Genomic DNA, 16533 nt, shown 5'->3' with positions numbered 1-16533 from the left:
GTCCATCTGTCTTTCTCTCATTCCCTCCCTTGCTGCAAAGGGAGTGGGGAAAGAGAGAAAAGAGAGAGCTAGGGTGCATTTCTCCCAACCCCTCTACTACCACATCCAACATTTCTCCCTCTCTCATCCCCTGGATTATATACAGCATTTTTCACCACTGCCCACCAGCCCCATGTCCATTTCTCCTTCTATCACCCCTCTCCAGCACCATGCCACATCTCTCCCTCCATCACTATGTCCAACATTCCTCCCCCTTTCATCCCCTTCAATCTGTTCCTCTGTTTCCTCTTCATCACCATATCCAATATTTCTCCCTCTCATCCTATTCCCCATGCATTTCTTTATTTTTTTCTCTCCCCCCCCCCCAATTTTCCTCTTTCTTCCTATCCCCTTGTGCACCATCTTTTCCCTCTCACTCACACACTCAAACACAACAGTTCTCCCTTTCTATTTCCTCCCTCCTATGTCCCCAAGTTAGGTTCCCCTTCTTCCTTCCCTTCAGTGTCCCATGTTCATGCCTCCTCTCTTCCTTCTGTGTCCCAAGTTTATGCTCCCCCTCCCTGTCTTCCAGCATTTGTCCCAAAATCGTGCACCTCCCATGTTCCAATGCGCTATTCCTCCCCCCCTTTCTCCCTTAGTCACAGATTATGTCCACTCCCTTACTTGCTCACTCCAGGACCATGCTTGCTTCATTCAGGTCCATCCAGCTGGGCTGCTCCTACCTTCATTGGCACTTTTTGCAGGAATGTGCAGGCAGTGGCTGGCCCACAAGCCCTTCCCTCTGACGTCGGAGAGGTTTACAGTTCAGCTACGTGTACCATGAAAGAACCGCTGACGTGTCCCTGCAAAAAGTGCCGCTGAAAGCAGGAAGGATCAGCCCACCTGGAAGGAGTTAACTGGGATTCCCCACTGACCCAGAAGGCTTTCATTCGTCGTCAGCTCTGACATTGGAGGGAAGCCTGGGTTGGCTTCGTTGGAGGTGGGCAGGCTGGAAGGTGGGTATGGGATCCCCGGCAGTGGCTTCGGTGGAAGGGGGTGGGTGGGCAGGTAATAAGGAGGGCATGGGATCCTTTACAGCAGCGGCCATTAAAGGGGGGGGGCGGAGATCCGTACAATGCCGCATACCTCCAACAAGTGACTTGTGTATCCCTAAGGGTACATGTACTGCATGTTGAGAAACACTGATTTAGAAAGCATTCTGTGTAAAGCTGAAAAATGTGATGTCAGAATGGCAGGAGTTTGAGACAATTGTACAAGTAATTCCACCTAATTCTCTCAGATATTCCCAGATTTTCTGCAATTAGTTCCATTTTAAATAAACCACAGGCAAATATTTTACTGTGCAAATAAAAGCATGCAGCCTACTGTTGAAGAAGGAATGCATGAAACTCTAAATGCATATTTTTAAAATTTGAAAATGTACCCAGTTTGCATGCCACAACTTACCCGTATGCAGATCAGCAGGTACCAATTACGCACCAGAAAGTATGTATTTGAGATTTTCATTCCCTGACATGACAACCCCTTTTTTATGTAGGGCTGGAAGAGATGGTTTTCAAAATGCAGTTTTATCCTGGCAAAACCCAGCTTATCCAGTCAGGATTAGAGTAAAAAGCTTCTTCACACTAGTATTCTCAGTTAATCTCATCCTGTATTTATGAATCGGTTTCCAGTTTGCTTTCTCAACAAGAACCAATATAGCCTTATTCTTGAGGATCTTCAGAAGTTTTGGTCTTACTACACTGATTTTTATCTTTACTAGAAATAGCAACATAAACCTTGTTTTGATCATCTCTTGTTTGTTCTTGTGGTTCCAGAGAGACCTCTTCCTTTACTGTGCATTGACTCTACTTAGATCTTCCCAATGTTAGATTTTTAATGGTCTTGGGTATTTTTTCTGATGTGGCGTTATACAGTTTATCTCATTCTCAATAATCTGAATTTACAGGTTATCTTTGGCAGATGAGGACTCTACATAAATGTTACTAATTCTTCCGCTTCCTTTCCTCTGGTGTACAGAAATTCTCAGTTTATCAATGATGTTCACTTTGCCCTGCAGTAGTAGTACAGTATCTTCTAACAGGAAAGTCTTTTCATGCAGTTCATCCCATTTCTTAAATAGAAAATTGTGCTGTACTGCCACCATGATTCTCTGGCCTTACTACTTTCAGAGACTGTGGCTCAAGCATGATTATAACAAAGGAGGTTTCTGTTTCCTTTCAGCAGCTGTTCTGTGATGATGGCATTACAATGAAAGTTGCTTATTGCCTTGTCTAGTTCAGACAGACATAAGACAAAGTTTTATGAAGTCAAAATATGCTGTTCATGGCTGAAGATATTTCTTAGCTACAGAGGCTGGTGCCACCTTTGTGACCAATTTATTGAGACACGAACTTTCAAGAATGAAATAATTAATTTCACTAGATGAATCCGTATGAAAACAAAAACTATGGATACAGATGTTCTGGAGATAATTTATTAAACACTGGCATATAAAACCATGAAAATTCAATTTAAAAAGTACAATGATAAAAAATACTGTGATAAAAATCCAACCATATTTTTTATCATTGTACTTTTTAAATTGAATTTTCATGGTTTTATATGCCAGTGTTTAATAAATTATCTCCAGAACATCTGTATCCACAGTTTTTGTTTTCATCGGTGGATTGTTTTCACTGTGGATCATTGGTCTCCCCATTTTTCTTTGTTGTCTGACAGTATGAATGCATCTGGTGAAATGGTCTTTGGTTGGCCTATAAGGCACCATCAGTCTCTTGTCAGTTTTGCTACTCTATACTAATATGGCTACTCCTCTGGAAGTTTTCATCTTAGTTTCAGAGATTAAGAATTTTTTGCCAGTAAAAAGACAATGAAAGAGATCCCTTACCGAACTGGCTCTTTATCCACACACCTGCAGAAATATTTTGTACAGGCTGATGCCCACACACTTTCTGTTAAGAGATAAGGCTCTGAATCTGTGTCACCTGATGCTAGATATCACCTTTCTTCAGCTAACACAAAGAGTCTTCATAGACTTATTAGTTAAAACTTGTCAGTTACTCAGATAGGCCCAAATTCACTAAGCAAACCGATCGTGTACCGATTTGGTTTGCGACCTCTTAGTGATCCCAGCCCAATTCACTTACCTCTCTTCCGACCATCCTCCGATCCGCGCGTGCAAATAAGGGCAACGGCATGCAAAGTAGGCAGGGACGCAATTCCGACTGGGCTGGCCGATCAAAAAAAAGCAACTGCTGAGGACCAGTCGCTGAAGCCCTTTCCGGCTGCCCTGCCTTCTGCAGCCCTGCTCTTTGCCCTGTCAGCCCCTATCCTGCAGCCCCGAACATGCTGCCTCCCTTCCCCGAACACGTTGCCTGCCTGCCTCCCTTCCCCGCACCGCAAGCCCATGATTTTAACCTGTGGCCTTAAGCGGGTTAAAACCAGGGGCTCCATTAAAACGATCGCCTTTAAAAAAATATATATATATCTATGCCGGCCCTGAGGTCTGCGCTTGCACGGGGATTGCTATCGAGTGACCCGTGCAGGCATATGGGGGCGTTCCTCCGATCACCCCCATCTGCATATGTTTCCTGAATTTGGCGGACCTGCCTGGATCGGGCCCGATCGGGCAGGTTCGTGAATCTAGCCCATAGTTACAGAAAGACAACCCAAAGATATACAGAGAAGCACATCAGTCAAAAATACACAAAGAAAATAAGAGAGAGAAAAACATTGGCTTTGTTTTGCATGTCTGAAATGAATCACAGATTTATATATTATTATCTCGTTATTATGTTTCCATACTTTATAACAAGCTTGGATATTAGCTACACCTTTATCTGGTAATATCATTACTGGTACACTGATTGAAAATTAGTATAATCAACTCATAATGATTTAGTCTGTACTGCCATCCAGTGGATATAAGCTGTAAAAGTCAAAACTACTTTAACTTTCAGGCCTTGAACTAGAGTTGCTCTAGTGCACTATTCTTCAACCGCCGTTCCACAGACCGGTGCCGGTCCGCAAAAAATCTTGCCGGTCCGCGAATGATTTGGGTCCGCCGCAACAAAAGGTGCCGGCGTCAGCTGACTTGCAACTTCCTTTTGCCGTCGCTGTGCTGGGACTCCTGTCTTCGCCAGGACTCCTGCCGCGTATGCTTCCAGCCTTGTCTCGGCACCTCCAGACCAGCAGCAGCAGCTCTGTGTGCTTTTAACTTCGGCACAGAGCTGCCCCCTAAGCAGTAGTTTAGCTGCGGTTTCATGAGGCAGCCTCGGGGCCTTTGCTAGGCCAGCCCACATCGCATCATCGAAGCGGGCCGGCCTAGCAAAGGCCCCGAGGCTGCTTCATGAAACCGCAGCTAAACTACTTCTTAGGGGCAGATCTGTGCCGAAGTTAAAAGCACACAGAGCTGCCGCTAGCCTAAAGACTCTTGGGCCGCTGAAGGAGGGCAAAGAGCAGCTGTCCTGGAGGTCTCCCTTCCTCTCACCTTTGCAGGTCCCTTTTTTCCACTCAGCCAAAGCTTCCCCTCCGACATGAGCCACACTCAAGGGAAAGAAAGTGACCCGCAAAGGTGAGGGGAAAGGAGCAGATGATGGAAGTGGAGGGGGGAGAGAGAGAGAGAGAAGGGAGCAGATGATGGAAGTGAGGAGAGGAGAGAGAGCAGAAGGCAGATGGATGTCAGTTGAGAGTGGCGAGCAGATGCTGAATGGAAGTGGGGAAAGAACACATACTGGATGGAAGGAGAAGATAAATAAAGGGGGAAGAAAATAGAGTTAGTAAGATAATGAAGGGGTGAGGGAAAGGGGTGACAAGCTGTGGGTAGACAGTGAAAAGAGGGAAACAGTACTAAATAGTAAGAAAGAATTTAATTTAGATGGAGGCAGAAAATAGAGAAGGAAGACCAGAGAAGAAAAGGAAAGGGAAGAGAGAGGAGAGAACAATATCAGATCTAAGTGGAGGAAATGAGAAGAGAGAGATGCTAAAAACCAAAGGGGGGAGGGAAGGTGAGAGATGCCAGACCATGAGGGGAAAAGAAGGAAGATGATGGAAGACATGGGCAGGAGGAGAGATGGCAGGAAAAGACAGACAGTGAATGGAAGGGGCAGATGCTGGAATGAAGAGACAGAGGGCAGACGCTGGATGGAAGAGAGTGAAAAGACAATGAAAGCAAAAACCAGAGATGACAAAAGGTAGAAAAAAATAATTTTATTTCTATCTTGTGGTTAGAATATATCAGATTTGAAATATGTATCTTGCTAGACATAACTGGGGAGTGCAAAGCCCAGGCAGTAATTCTTTAGCTTCCAGCTGGCATAGGGCTCTCTCTGACCAGGGGGCAGTTGCCCTAGTTCCACTCCCCTAACACTATTCTTGCCATGTGTGACTGTGGTATTCTGTTACATAATATTTGTGTAGCATTCTGTAATAATTTGGCTTATTCAGTTTTCTTGATAGTAGAGGGGATATATGTGAAGGGGAGGGGAGACAGGGGTTTTGTTGTTCTTTGCTCTGTATTATTTGTATTTATAAAATGACAATTGTATAGAATATTGTTTCTTTTTATACTTTAATAAAATATGTTCAATATAAAATCATAACTATTTGAGGCTTGTGCGGATGGGATCAGATGGTTTGTGGGACCGAGCTCACGGGGACGGGGTGGAGATGTTTGTTTTTTTTTTAATTTCAGTCTTAGTAGTTTGCTGGTCCACTAAATAATTATTTTATTTCCGCCGGTCCATAGGTGTAAAAAGGTTGAAGAACACTGCTCTAGTGCCTAGGCACATGTATTTGAATTGCTACTTTCTATACATCTGTGAATTCTCTTTAGAAGTCTACGCATTGAAGTGTTAGTACATCCTGTCAGCCTCAGCATTTTCGGTTGGCCTTACCAATGTCAGCAGAGGCCTATGGGACATGTTTTATGTTTCTATATCAATCTGACTCTGGAATGTTGATGCAAATAGACCCTAAATGCTCCTGCACTGAATTCATATACATTAAGCATACAGCCAGACTGGATTGTTTATCAAGAAGATATGCTACTTGAATGGGACAAAGAAGCCAGATTCTAATCCTATCTACCATGCCTGCAAGTATCACATCTTCCTTATCAATTAAACTAACCATTGTTTCAAACAGTTTACAAATTGTAAACATAAAGATACTGGGAAATACAATAGTTTCTATATTCAGAATAAGATTCCAAGCTATAAAAGCCTCCTCTCTGCAACACCCCTCGGTCTCTATCCCTGGAACCCGAAGCTTGGAACATCACCCCACACCCTCCTTTCTCTTGCTCTCCCTGGAACATCACGCTTCTCTGTTTCAACGTCACCCCTTTCCTGTCTCTCTTTCCCTTGGATTCTTTTCTTTCTCTGTTCTTTCTCATTCACAAGAGCACAGAAGCAGTCTCTGTATTTGTAAAACTTATTCCTTAATTGTTATGCTTAATTGTAATCTTTATAAATTCCCCTGTCCAGCAGTAGGCCTCCCCCCCTGTCCAACACTACCTCTTCCCTGCTCCCTCTGTCCAGCAGCACTCCTTACCTGTTCACCCTGGCCAGCACAGAATTGCGTCAAAGGAACGTGCTACCGACATGCAGAGCGCGGCCTGTGAGATTCGCCACAGCCGGCTGCGAACCTCAGCAGGCTGCTTTGAAGAGGAGGGCAGAAGTGAACAGACCAGGAAGCCAGATACTGGCCAGGGGGAGCAGGTAAGGGGGGCTGCTGGACAGAGGAAGCAGGGAAGAGGTGGTGTTGGACGGGGGGGAGATAACAGGAAAGGAGGCCTACTGCTGGACAGGGGGAGCAGGGAAGAGGTGCTGCTGGACAGGGGAGACGTAAAACGAAGGGAGAAGTACTACTGCTGGACAGGGGGAGCAGGCAAGGGGTGGTGGTGGATAGCTGATGAAAGAGAGAGACAGAAAGAAAGACAGAAAGCGGCCAAGGAAGAGAGAGAAAGAAAGACAGACACACTTCTATTCTAGCACCCATTAATGTAACGGGCTTAAAGACTAGTTTTAGAATAAGATTCTCTCTTTCTCTCTCTTTCTTTCTCTCTCTCTCTCTGAATCCACTCTGTATTTGTAAAGCTTATGTCTATTTCCGTCTGTCCATTTGTAACCCAGTAAAGCTTATGTATCTTTCTAAAGATTGCCTTTCTATAATATTAAGCCTATTTCTACATTATATTCTTTATGTAATCACTTCTGGCTGTGCTTGTCATTTAATTTTACTTCTACTGAATCTTCTGCAAGGGTATTGAACCCGGGACCTGGCGGATTGTAAGGCTGCCTTTGCTTCAACTTTACCCCTCCAAAACCTTACATTTGGGGGGCTAAACATCCCAGCACAAATGTTCTTATCAGTACGAGAAGGCTCACTTCCTCCTCTTCCCTGGCAAATGTCCTGGTCTAGATGTCCCTATCAGTGTTAGTGAATTCATTCACTTTTGGTTCCTTTTCCAGTATCCAAGTTATGTCAATCAGTTGTTAAAAGCAAAGGTGGGGGAACTGTGGGCTCCTTTGACAAAGCCGCATTAACGGTTTAACGCGCATAATAGTGCATGCTAAACTGCTAGCTGCGCTAGATGTTAATGCCAGCATTGAGCTGGCGTTCTAGCCGCGTAGCGTGGGTTTAGCGTGCGCTAAAACCGCTAACACGGTTTCATAAAAGGAGCTCTGTGTTTCTTTGCCAATTCTGTGCATTGACAGGCCTAAGAACCACAGAACTAATGCATTGTTCCAAAGCTACAAAGACCCCAGTCTTTGGAGTTTAAACCCTGTAATGTTCAGGGAAATTAGAATAAATTTATTTACACTCTTTATTGTTATATTATTGACTCTAAATCAAATATTTATTTATTCCCCATATCACCATTCTTTTAAAATGAAAGTAGAATAAATAATAGTTCTTTTACATCACTCTTAGTCTCAAAATTTTAATTCTGATCCAAGATGGCAGTGTCCTGAGGCACCCGAATATTCTGGATCCTGGGGAAGCAGAAGGGAGAATCAAGTTTATTAAAATTTTAATAAAACGCAAATCAAGACTTCTAAATGTTTTACAAGTTGTATTAAAAAGGAGACAACAAACCAATAAATACCCACTAAACAATACTTGACTAACGTTAAACAATAGGAAAGTTGGGAGAACTACAAATTAAAAGTAAAGAATATATAAAAGGTAAACCACAATAGGGAAGCATTTACCTGATGGCTTGTACATCCACTACAAGTCATAAGGTTGTTCTCCACCTGCACATTGCAGTATTATTAGCAACATTAACTCCCACACTGGCTTCTCAGCAGAATTTGAAAGTGCATGGGTCATCACCGAGCCATACACTGCCACAAGCAAAGATGCCTTGATCTGCCACAGATAGTTCAGCTTCTTTTCTAGTGTCTTCAGTCCCACTTGTGGAGGAAGAAAAGCTCTTGAATCTTTACCTGCTGAATAACCAAAGACCTTGGAGAGAATATTATGATCCTTATTTGAATCACCAGCTATGGGCAATCGGCTGTTATGCAAAGTGGTATTCTGGGAGCTACCAGGTCAAGTGCTCTTACATCAGAAGTGCAAATGTTGTGCAGGAAGACTTTAGATCACCATTGGTAAATACTTTATTATTCAGGGTAACATTATGGGAACTTTCCCCGGTAATGTTGGAATTTCTAAAGAGAGAGAACTCTGCAAAGGTCCAGGGCCGCTCTAACCATTTTAAACGAGTTTTTCTTTAGCTGGCTGCAGCAAGTTTCCATGCCAGGAAGCAGGTGCAGGTTTCACAAGTCCATGCTCTCTGTGTAGAGCTCTGGGGAAAATGAATTTTCCCATTCCATTTCTGGGTCCTGGCAAGAATAATAAAACAGTACAAAGATGTACATAAAATTAAGATTAAGTATATTACTTTAGAACTATGAAAAGTATTGTTCTTTTGTATATTCTATGTTTTAGATCCATGAACCAGATATTTTGGTAGTAATTGTTTTTTTGTTTCCACAGAATTATGAATGCTAATTCATCCACACACAAGATACAAGAATCCAAGAAGGCACCTTCAGAGAAAAGGTTAAGTGAAATTGGGTCACAAAAAAAGATCTCAAGCTTAAGGGAAAGCTCATTGGATGACCCCAAAAGGACAGAAGCTACTTCAATGCGGAATTCTTATGTGAGCAAAAAGTCTGGTTCTGAAATCCTGGGAAATGTTACAGAAGTTGGATGTTACCCTTCCCAGGGTACAAGGCAAATGTTCCTTGACTTTGAATCCATCAGGATTATTAAAGAGGAGGCAGATGAGGACAGCGCCAGTGACCTTTCTGATTCAGAAAGGATTCCTATTCCACCGTCCCCTTTCACTCCACCAGATTTAAATCTCCGTGCTGAGAAAATTGAGCCAGGAAGTTTTGATCATCTTTTTGATCTGGGATATAAAGAATCAGAATACTATTACCCAGACTTCCTACCACCACCGTTTAACTCCTGGGACCTACATCAGTTGGCTGTTTTTATTAACACAGAAGGCAAACATGCACCTCGGCCTCCGCCAGCAGGGTTTCTTGAGAAATATGTTGATCGACTTCTACACTTAGAGTGGCTACAGATACAAACTATACAAAATGAGAAGGTGAAAGCTGTCAGATCCAGGCCTCAAACTCCTAGCAGCTCTAGCCGCTATGTGAAAAGCCCTGGGAAAAGCAGATCTTGGCATAATCAAGTAACCCACAAGCAACTAGTTCATCCTGAGAGCTTATCCAGACTTCCTCCTGCTCAAACCAGCAACCAACTCAGGAAAGATTTGCACTGTGAAGGAGAATCCAGTCAGTTATATGTATGTCAAAGACACGCAAAAGTTGGTGATGCAACTGGTGATACGTCATCTCCTCAAAAACATATACACTCTGTGATCAAAAAAAAAAATGAAAACAAAAAGCCACAGCTGCTGGAGATGGAAGCCTGTAAATGCAGCCCAATGCTTCAGAGTGCTTCTAACATCAGACCCTCCAAACAGTCTCTCACATTCCATAGTCCATCAGCCCCTCTCAAGGGCCTTAAAACTTATGTGTTCGTCAATACAAAGAAGAATGGAGCTGCCAGTAATTGTCATACATCAGTCAAAAAGGCAACATCTGAACGAAAGCTCAAAACAAATGGAGTTAAACAAACCTCATGTAAATAGAAACATGTAATTAATTATTCCGTTATCAGGGGATTTATTTAAGAAGGAAGTAGTGACATAGTAAATAATGGCAAGTAAAGACCAGCTAACTAATCTGCCCGGTTATTCTAGCCTAAGCTGCTAAGGGAGGGTTGCCAGGTGAACTGAACAGGCAAGTTGGTGCCAGCCAACTGCCATCTCTACTGCATGTGGTTTCTGAGGCAGGAATTCATTAAGTCACTGTTTTTTCTTTTTGGGTTTTGGAAACAAGCCAGCACTGACGTGATTCTTAAGAATCCTAACTCTTTGGTAATTGCATCTACTGGGAATTTAAGCATTTTCATGGGCATTCTATAAATGGTGACTAAAAGTTAGGCATGAATTTGGCGCCAAATGTTTGTATGTGGCAACGGGGCTTAATGGATGTTAGACACCAAAACAGTGCAATTGGACACTATTCATTAATTTGGCAGCTAAATGTTCTAGCGCGCAACTGCACAAGTGGCATTCCAATGGGAGAGGCATTGGCGGGTCATTAACATTCCAACTATTTTTTTGACGCCCAACTGCTGATTTTAGGCACCAGTATTTATACTATCCATAAGCATGGCATAAGTGGTAGTGCTTAAAGTTATGCATAAAACTGTGGACTTAAACTAGTATTCTGTATCAGATTTGGCACCCAACTCTGCCCTTATAGAATACTATCATAGCACCTAGGTTTTTGGTGCTTAACTTTAGGCATCATTTATAAAAGTCCCCCCTTTATGTATCAATGAAAGGAAACATTTTCAGAAAAAGGCCCATCATACTTGTAGAACTATTTCTGAATAAGCACAGACTCTGGCACAATATCCTTTAGTGTCCGTTAAAAATTTCAGTTCTTGTAAATAGCACCAGCAGTGGTTATAATGACTTGAGTCTTTTTTGTAGATTTTCTTAATAGTAAAGCACTTTTCTACTCCAAACCATTCATCTTGTTCTAAGCCTTTAGGACCGACTGCCACATTCGTCACTGAGGTATCTTCCAGTGGTCTGCATTAATTTATTAGTTGCCCCTTTTTCCAAAGAGAACTCTAGGCGATGTACACAATAAAGCACAAAATATAAAAACATGAGAACAAAACTATGGGCTCCTTTTACTAAGCTGCGCTAGCGGTTTTAGCACGTGCTACATTGCCCCGCACGCTAGACGCTAATGCCACCATTGAGCTGGCGTTAGTTATAGCCGCTTAGCGTGGGGGTAGCGGGCGCTAATATTTTGTGTGCGCTAGAAACGCTACCACAGCTTAGTAAAAGGAGCCCTATATATGAGTTATGATAAACAGTAAAACACAAATTCAAGAGTATTATTTCATATTTCATTATTGGGCCCTTTTACCTAAGAGCAGATTCTGTATGCGTCTCCTAAAGTTGGATATGCACGTTTGGGCATGGATCCCAGACCTAAACATGAACGAAATAGCTAATTAGGTGATAATTATTGGCAGTAATTAGGAGTTACACCTGGATCTATATGTACTGTATTCCATAGCATGAATGCCTAACTTTCAGAGCACACCACTCCATAGGTGACATGTCCATGAGAGGGACATGGGTAGATCAGGGTCCTTCCTGGAATTTTGGCGCAGTGTTATAGAATACTGTCATTTGCATTAGTTGTCATTAGTTGGGCACCAGCATTTACATTATGTTTTGATTGGCATAGATACTGGTGGCCAAGGTTAGGCATGAAATGCATGCTAAGCTAGTATTCTGTAAAGAGCTTTCTGTGCCTAGTGCCCTTTATAGAATACTAGCATAGCCCAGATCATCCTGGCGCCATTTACTGAATTCCCCTCTTATTGCATGGTTTGGCATGTAAGAACAGGTTACTTCAGAACACATTAAAGTGTTTTGTATTTTTTTTTTACTTTGCATGTGCTAACCAGCACATTACCGGTTTTGTAAAAAAAAAATTATTTTATTTTTTTTGGGGGGGGGCATGTTATGAGAGGAGATTTGGTGTGCTTGCATTATCCAGCTAGCACATTATAATTGATGCGTGCTACTGGATATTAATTTTTTGCAGGTACCATATGCCAGTGAGATCATTAGCACGTGATCAATGTTCCTTCTAAGCCAGGAGTGGGCAAGCATGGTCTTTGTGGGCCACAAGCCATTGGAGTTTTCAAGATGTCTGTAACAAATATGCATGAGATCTATTTTTATACAATGGAAGCAGTACATGCAAATCAATCTAATGCATTTCACTGTGGAAATCTTGAAAAACTGGGATTTGGCCCTCAAGGAACATGGCTGCCCACCCCTGCTCTAAGCAATGGAGGAGTCCTCCACCTACATTCCTGCCAGTGATTGTACTGTTTTAATAACACATTTTCAATAGTGAGGAACAGGAAAAGTTTGCAGAATTCTAGAGGACGTGCTTGTCCCTAGTGATTAAAAAAAACCCACAATGTAGAATTATCACCCTACAGTGGCAGGAATGAGGCTGGAAAACTCCTGCATGGCTTATAGGGAACATTGCACATGACCTGCAAATAACAAAAGGGGGAAAAGCCCTAAAAAGTGTCATGTTAAATCTGGACTTAGGATGTGGCCAAGTCCCGTGTTAACATGTTAAGCTCTGATTTTTTTATCACACTTTAGTAAAAAGTTGTCCATAGAAATTTTATTTTACATTATTTACTGAGGCTATTAAAATAAGATATTCACAGTTAAAGTGGAACTGAAATAGTTTAATATAGTTTATATTCTGTGCAGTATAGACTTATCTGTAAATATGTTTATCAAAATACTGTTTTATTGTGTTTTTTATAGGCAAAAGAAAACTGATATTCTTTTGTCATTAATACATTGTAAAAGGGCTTAGCAGATGGAACATATAAGGTCTGTTCAAAAAGTTCCAGTACAGTTTGACTTGCCCGCCAACGGGAAGTTCTTTGGAGACACGTAAGGTGGCATTGAGTAGCTTGCAACCTCACGTGTAACCTCCTTTTTTCCGTCTGTTGATATCTGTTTTCATCTCTGAGCTACAGCAGTTTTTGTGAAAGTGTGTTTTTGCGATTGGCTATTTGTCATCACCTGCAACCTCAATGAACAGCACTACAGCGTGAAGTTCTGTTTTAAATTAGTAACACCGCTATAGAAACTTATGAAATGTTGAAAGTGGCTTATGGGGAACATGTCATGAGTCGTGGAAGGTGTTTTGAATGCATCAAAATTTGCAAATTTTGCACAAAAACACAATGACAGTTCTTCCCCAGCCACCTTATTCTCCTAACTTGGCCCCTGCTGACTTCTTGTTTCCTAAACTTAAATCCACGCTGAAAGGAAAGTGATATGACACCATTGAAGACATAAAGCAAAATTAAACGCAGCATCTTTTGGCGATTCCTGAAGATGCGTTTAAGGACTGTTTCCAGAAGTGGAAACGACGTTGGGGGAAAATGTATTTATAGGGAAGGGGAATACTTTGAAGGGGACCCAATGGAATAACTTGTAAGATTGTTTAATAAATTTTTAGAAAATCAGTCCTGGAATTTTTTGAACAGACCTCAAATACAGTCTGTAAATTTGGTTTAGATTATTTATATCTCAAAATTTTTTAGTGACTTCACAGAGGATCATTAACATTTGGGCTCATAGGTGGATATTAAAGCCATACAGTTACCCACCCCCCACCCCCCTTTTTACAAAACCGCGCTAGCGTTTTTAGCGCCAGCCGTTGTAGTAACAGCTCCGATGTTCATAGATTTCCTATGTGCATCGGAGCCGTTAGCGCCACAGCTGGTGCTAAAAACCTCATTACGGTTTTGAAAAAGGGGGGGTGGAGGTTAGTTAACTGTCATGACTGTTAAGTCTCGGAAAATGTTTTCATATGCGTTTGGAAGAAATCTGTAGAATTTTATTATATGTGAGATTCTGTGGTTTATTGAGCATTTTGTAACCTTATGTGACTGACCTCATCTCATGGACTTATTACAAACTTTCTCGAGCCGGGGCACACTAAAGGTAGTGACCACGGCTTAAGGCACCTAGAAGTGCGTGGACATCACCGTGATGATATCACGCATATGCGTGCCATCATCACGTCGACATCTGCATGTGCAGAAGCCCCTCCAGATGGGCCCTGAGACGCCAGTAGGGGGGTGCCAGCAGGGAAGAGGGCCGGAGAGAAGGAGAGGCACTGGTGCCAGCTGATTTGTCTGCAGCAGTGTTTCTCAACCACTTCAAGCTAAGTACCCCCTAAGTCTAACAAATATAAACCAAGTACCCCAACCACAGACCTCTCTAGGCCCACCCAAGCTCTGCCCCAGATCCCATCCCATTTACTAATTGTAATGTAATTTTTTCCATTCATTTTTCATATGCACACAATATACGCGTCAGATATACATTTTCAAAACTGACACATTAGAATCACTATATTGAAAATAAAATCATTTTACCTATCAGCGATCCTGTGCAGGCTGCTGTAATTAGCTTTAAAGGTGCGACCGGGAGGCCGGAGGGAAGCCGGAGGACAGTAGAAAGAAAGGGGAAACATGCAGGCCTTTGGTGAATTGGGCAGCGCTGGTGCTGTGCCGTGTGGGGAAGTCAGCTGACAGGTGTCTTTCTTCCTCCTCACAGGCATAAAAAAATTCTCCCTGATTCACTTGAAAAGTCTCAAAATGGAAAAAAAAAACTCTGCCACATACATAAAAGAGTGACTTATGTAATAACGTGGGAGGTCATATGTAATCTTCCGATGCACACTTCCATATTGGTGACCTTAAATACTCTTATCATGCTCATCCCCAGCAAAGGTCCTTGTTTCTCCATCCACTTAGGCTGCTTTAAGAGTTTCAGTGCATCAACTCTGTCTCCACACTGGATGGTGAAACATGGATCTTTGTTGGGGACGAGTGCGGGACGAGCATGATAGCTTATTTAAGGACACCGACATGGAAGATTACATATGGCCTCTCGCATTATCAGATAAGTTACTCAGTTGCGTATGTGGCGGGATGTTTTTCATTTTGAGACTTTTCAAGTGAATCAGGGTGGATTTTTTTATGCCTGTGATAGTAATACAGATAGCTTTTTTTCACCACTTGTGTGTAACGCTGTTGGATTGGTTTGAGGCTTTTTCTCCACCTAATAGTTGAAAAATTACTTAAAGTCTCTAATGATTTACCCCTCCATTGATACAAATATAACAATTTTGAATGAATAGTTTGGGACATTAGTCATTGTTATCTTGGTATTTGGTGTGTGGTTATAAAATTATGCCATATAAGTTAAGTGTGCTGACAAGAGGATGTGTGGTTTTCTGTAAAGGGTGTATAGGCATTTGGGCAGAGCTGAAATGGACTTTCAAAGGATGTGAATAATTTTAAAAATGTCTACCAAAATAGAGTACACATAACAATGTTCCTGCTTGATAGCAGGTGTAATGTATTTGTATTCTGAGAGCTTGTGTGCTACTGGGATTTATGCTGGGAGGCTACTTAAAAAAGCACATACACACGTGGAGGGGCATAATCGAAAGGGACGTCTAAGTCCATTTGTGTCCAACTCGCAAGTCGTCCAAAGTAAAAAACAGCCTAAGACATTTTTGAAAAATACGTCCAAAATTTTTTTCGTTTCGGAAATCGTCTAATTATACGTCCTGCAGATTTGATCGTCCAAGCCGCTAAATTGTCTATCTTTATACCACATTTTTGTCCAACTTTTTGTTCAAGTCAAAAATGCCTAGAACAAGCCCTGTTGGACGTGGGAGGGGTCTGCAAAGTGATGGACTGAACACCCAGATATGGCACCTAAATAGTGGTGTACCTTACAGGGCACTGCTGTGAACTTCACAAAAAGGGTGCCATGTCTTCATCTCACTACAGCTCCCTTATAGATTATGTGAGCCCCCCAAACCACCTCTACAATCCCCTAGACCCACCTATCTACCACCCCAATAGCCCTTATGGCAGCAGGAGCCACTTATATGCCAGTACAAAAGGGTTTGAGGGTGTGTGTATAGGGCAGTGTACATGTTTAAGTATCAATGCAGTGATTACAAGGGCTTATGGGCATGGGTCCTCCTCTCCATGGGTCCCTAACTCACCCCCAAGACGGGGCTTTCCTATGCCAGGCGGCCAGGTGTTGATGGTCTGAAGGCTGAATTTTAAAAGTTGTGATTAAAATTTTTATGGGGGTGGGGGGGGGGGTCGGTGATCACTGGAGTAGTGTGTAGGGGTATGTTTTATGTGTTTGCAGTGCTTATCTGGTGACTTTAGGTGGGTTTTTGGGACTTAGACCATGTTTTACATGGCCTAAGTCACAACGCCCAAGTTCCATCGATCTTGGGCTGTATAACTTTCGGTTATACATGCTAT

The 16533-nt window shown here is 42.3% G+C and overlaps 1 protein-coding gene across 16 annotated transcripts in view; it reads left to right on the top strand.

Annotated features, from left to right (window-relative positions):
* FAM217B (family with sequence similarity 217 member B) overlaps nucleotides 1-16533 on the top strand; it is a 91617-nt gene that overhangs the window by 61827 nt on the left and 13257 nt on the right. For all 16 annotated transcript variants that reach the window (XM_033914451.1, XM_033914449.1, XM_033914446.1 and 13 more), the window contains one exon: nucleotides 9010-10175. In XM_033914451.1, the coding sequence (XP_033770342.1) occupies nucleotides 9010-10175 (1166 nt within the window). The remainder of the gene's footprint in view (nucleotides 1-9009; nucleotides 10176-16533) is intronic.

This window comes from Geotrypetes seraphini, chromosome 11 (genome assembly GCF_902459505.1).
Source record: "Geotrypetes seraphini chromosome 11, aGeoSer1.1, whole genome shotgun sequence".
Taxonomy (NCBI): Eukaryota; Metazoa; Chordata; class Amphibia; order Gymnophiona; family Dermophiidae; genus Geotrypetes; species Geotrypetes seraphini.
Note: the sequence above shows the minus strand (reverse complement) of the source record. Positions and strands in the feature narration are given on the sequence as shown.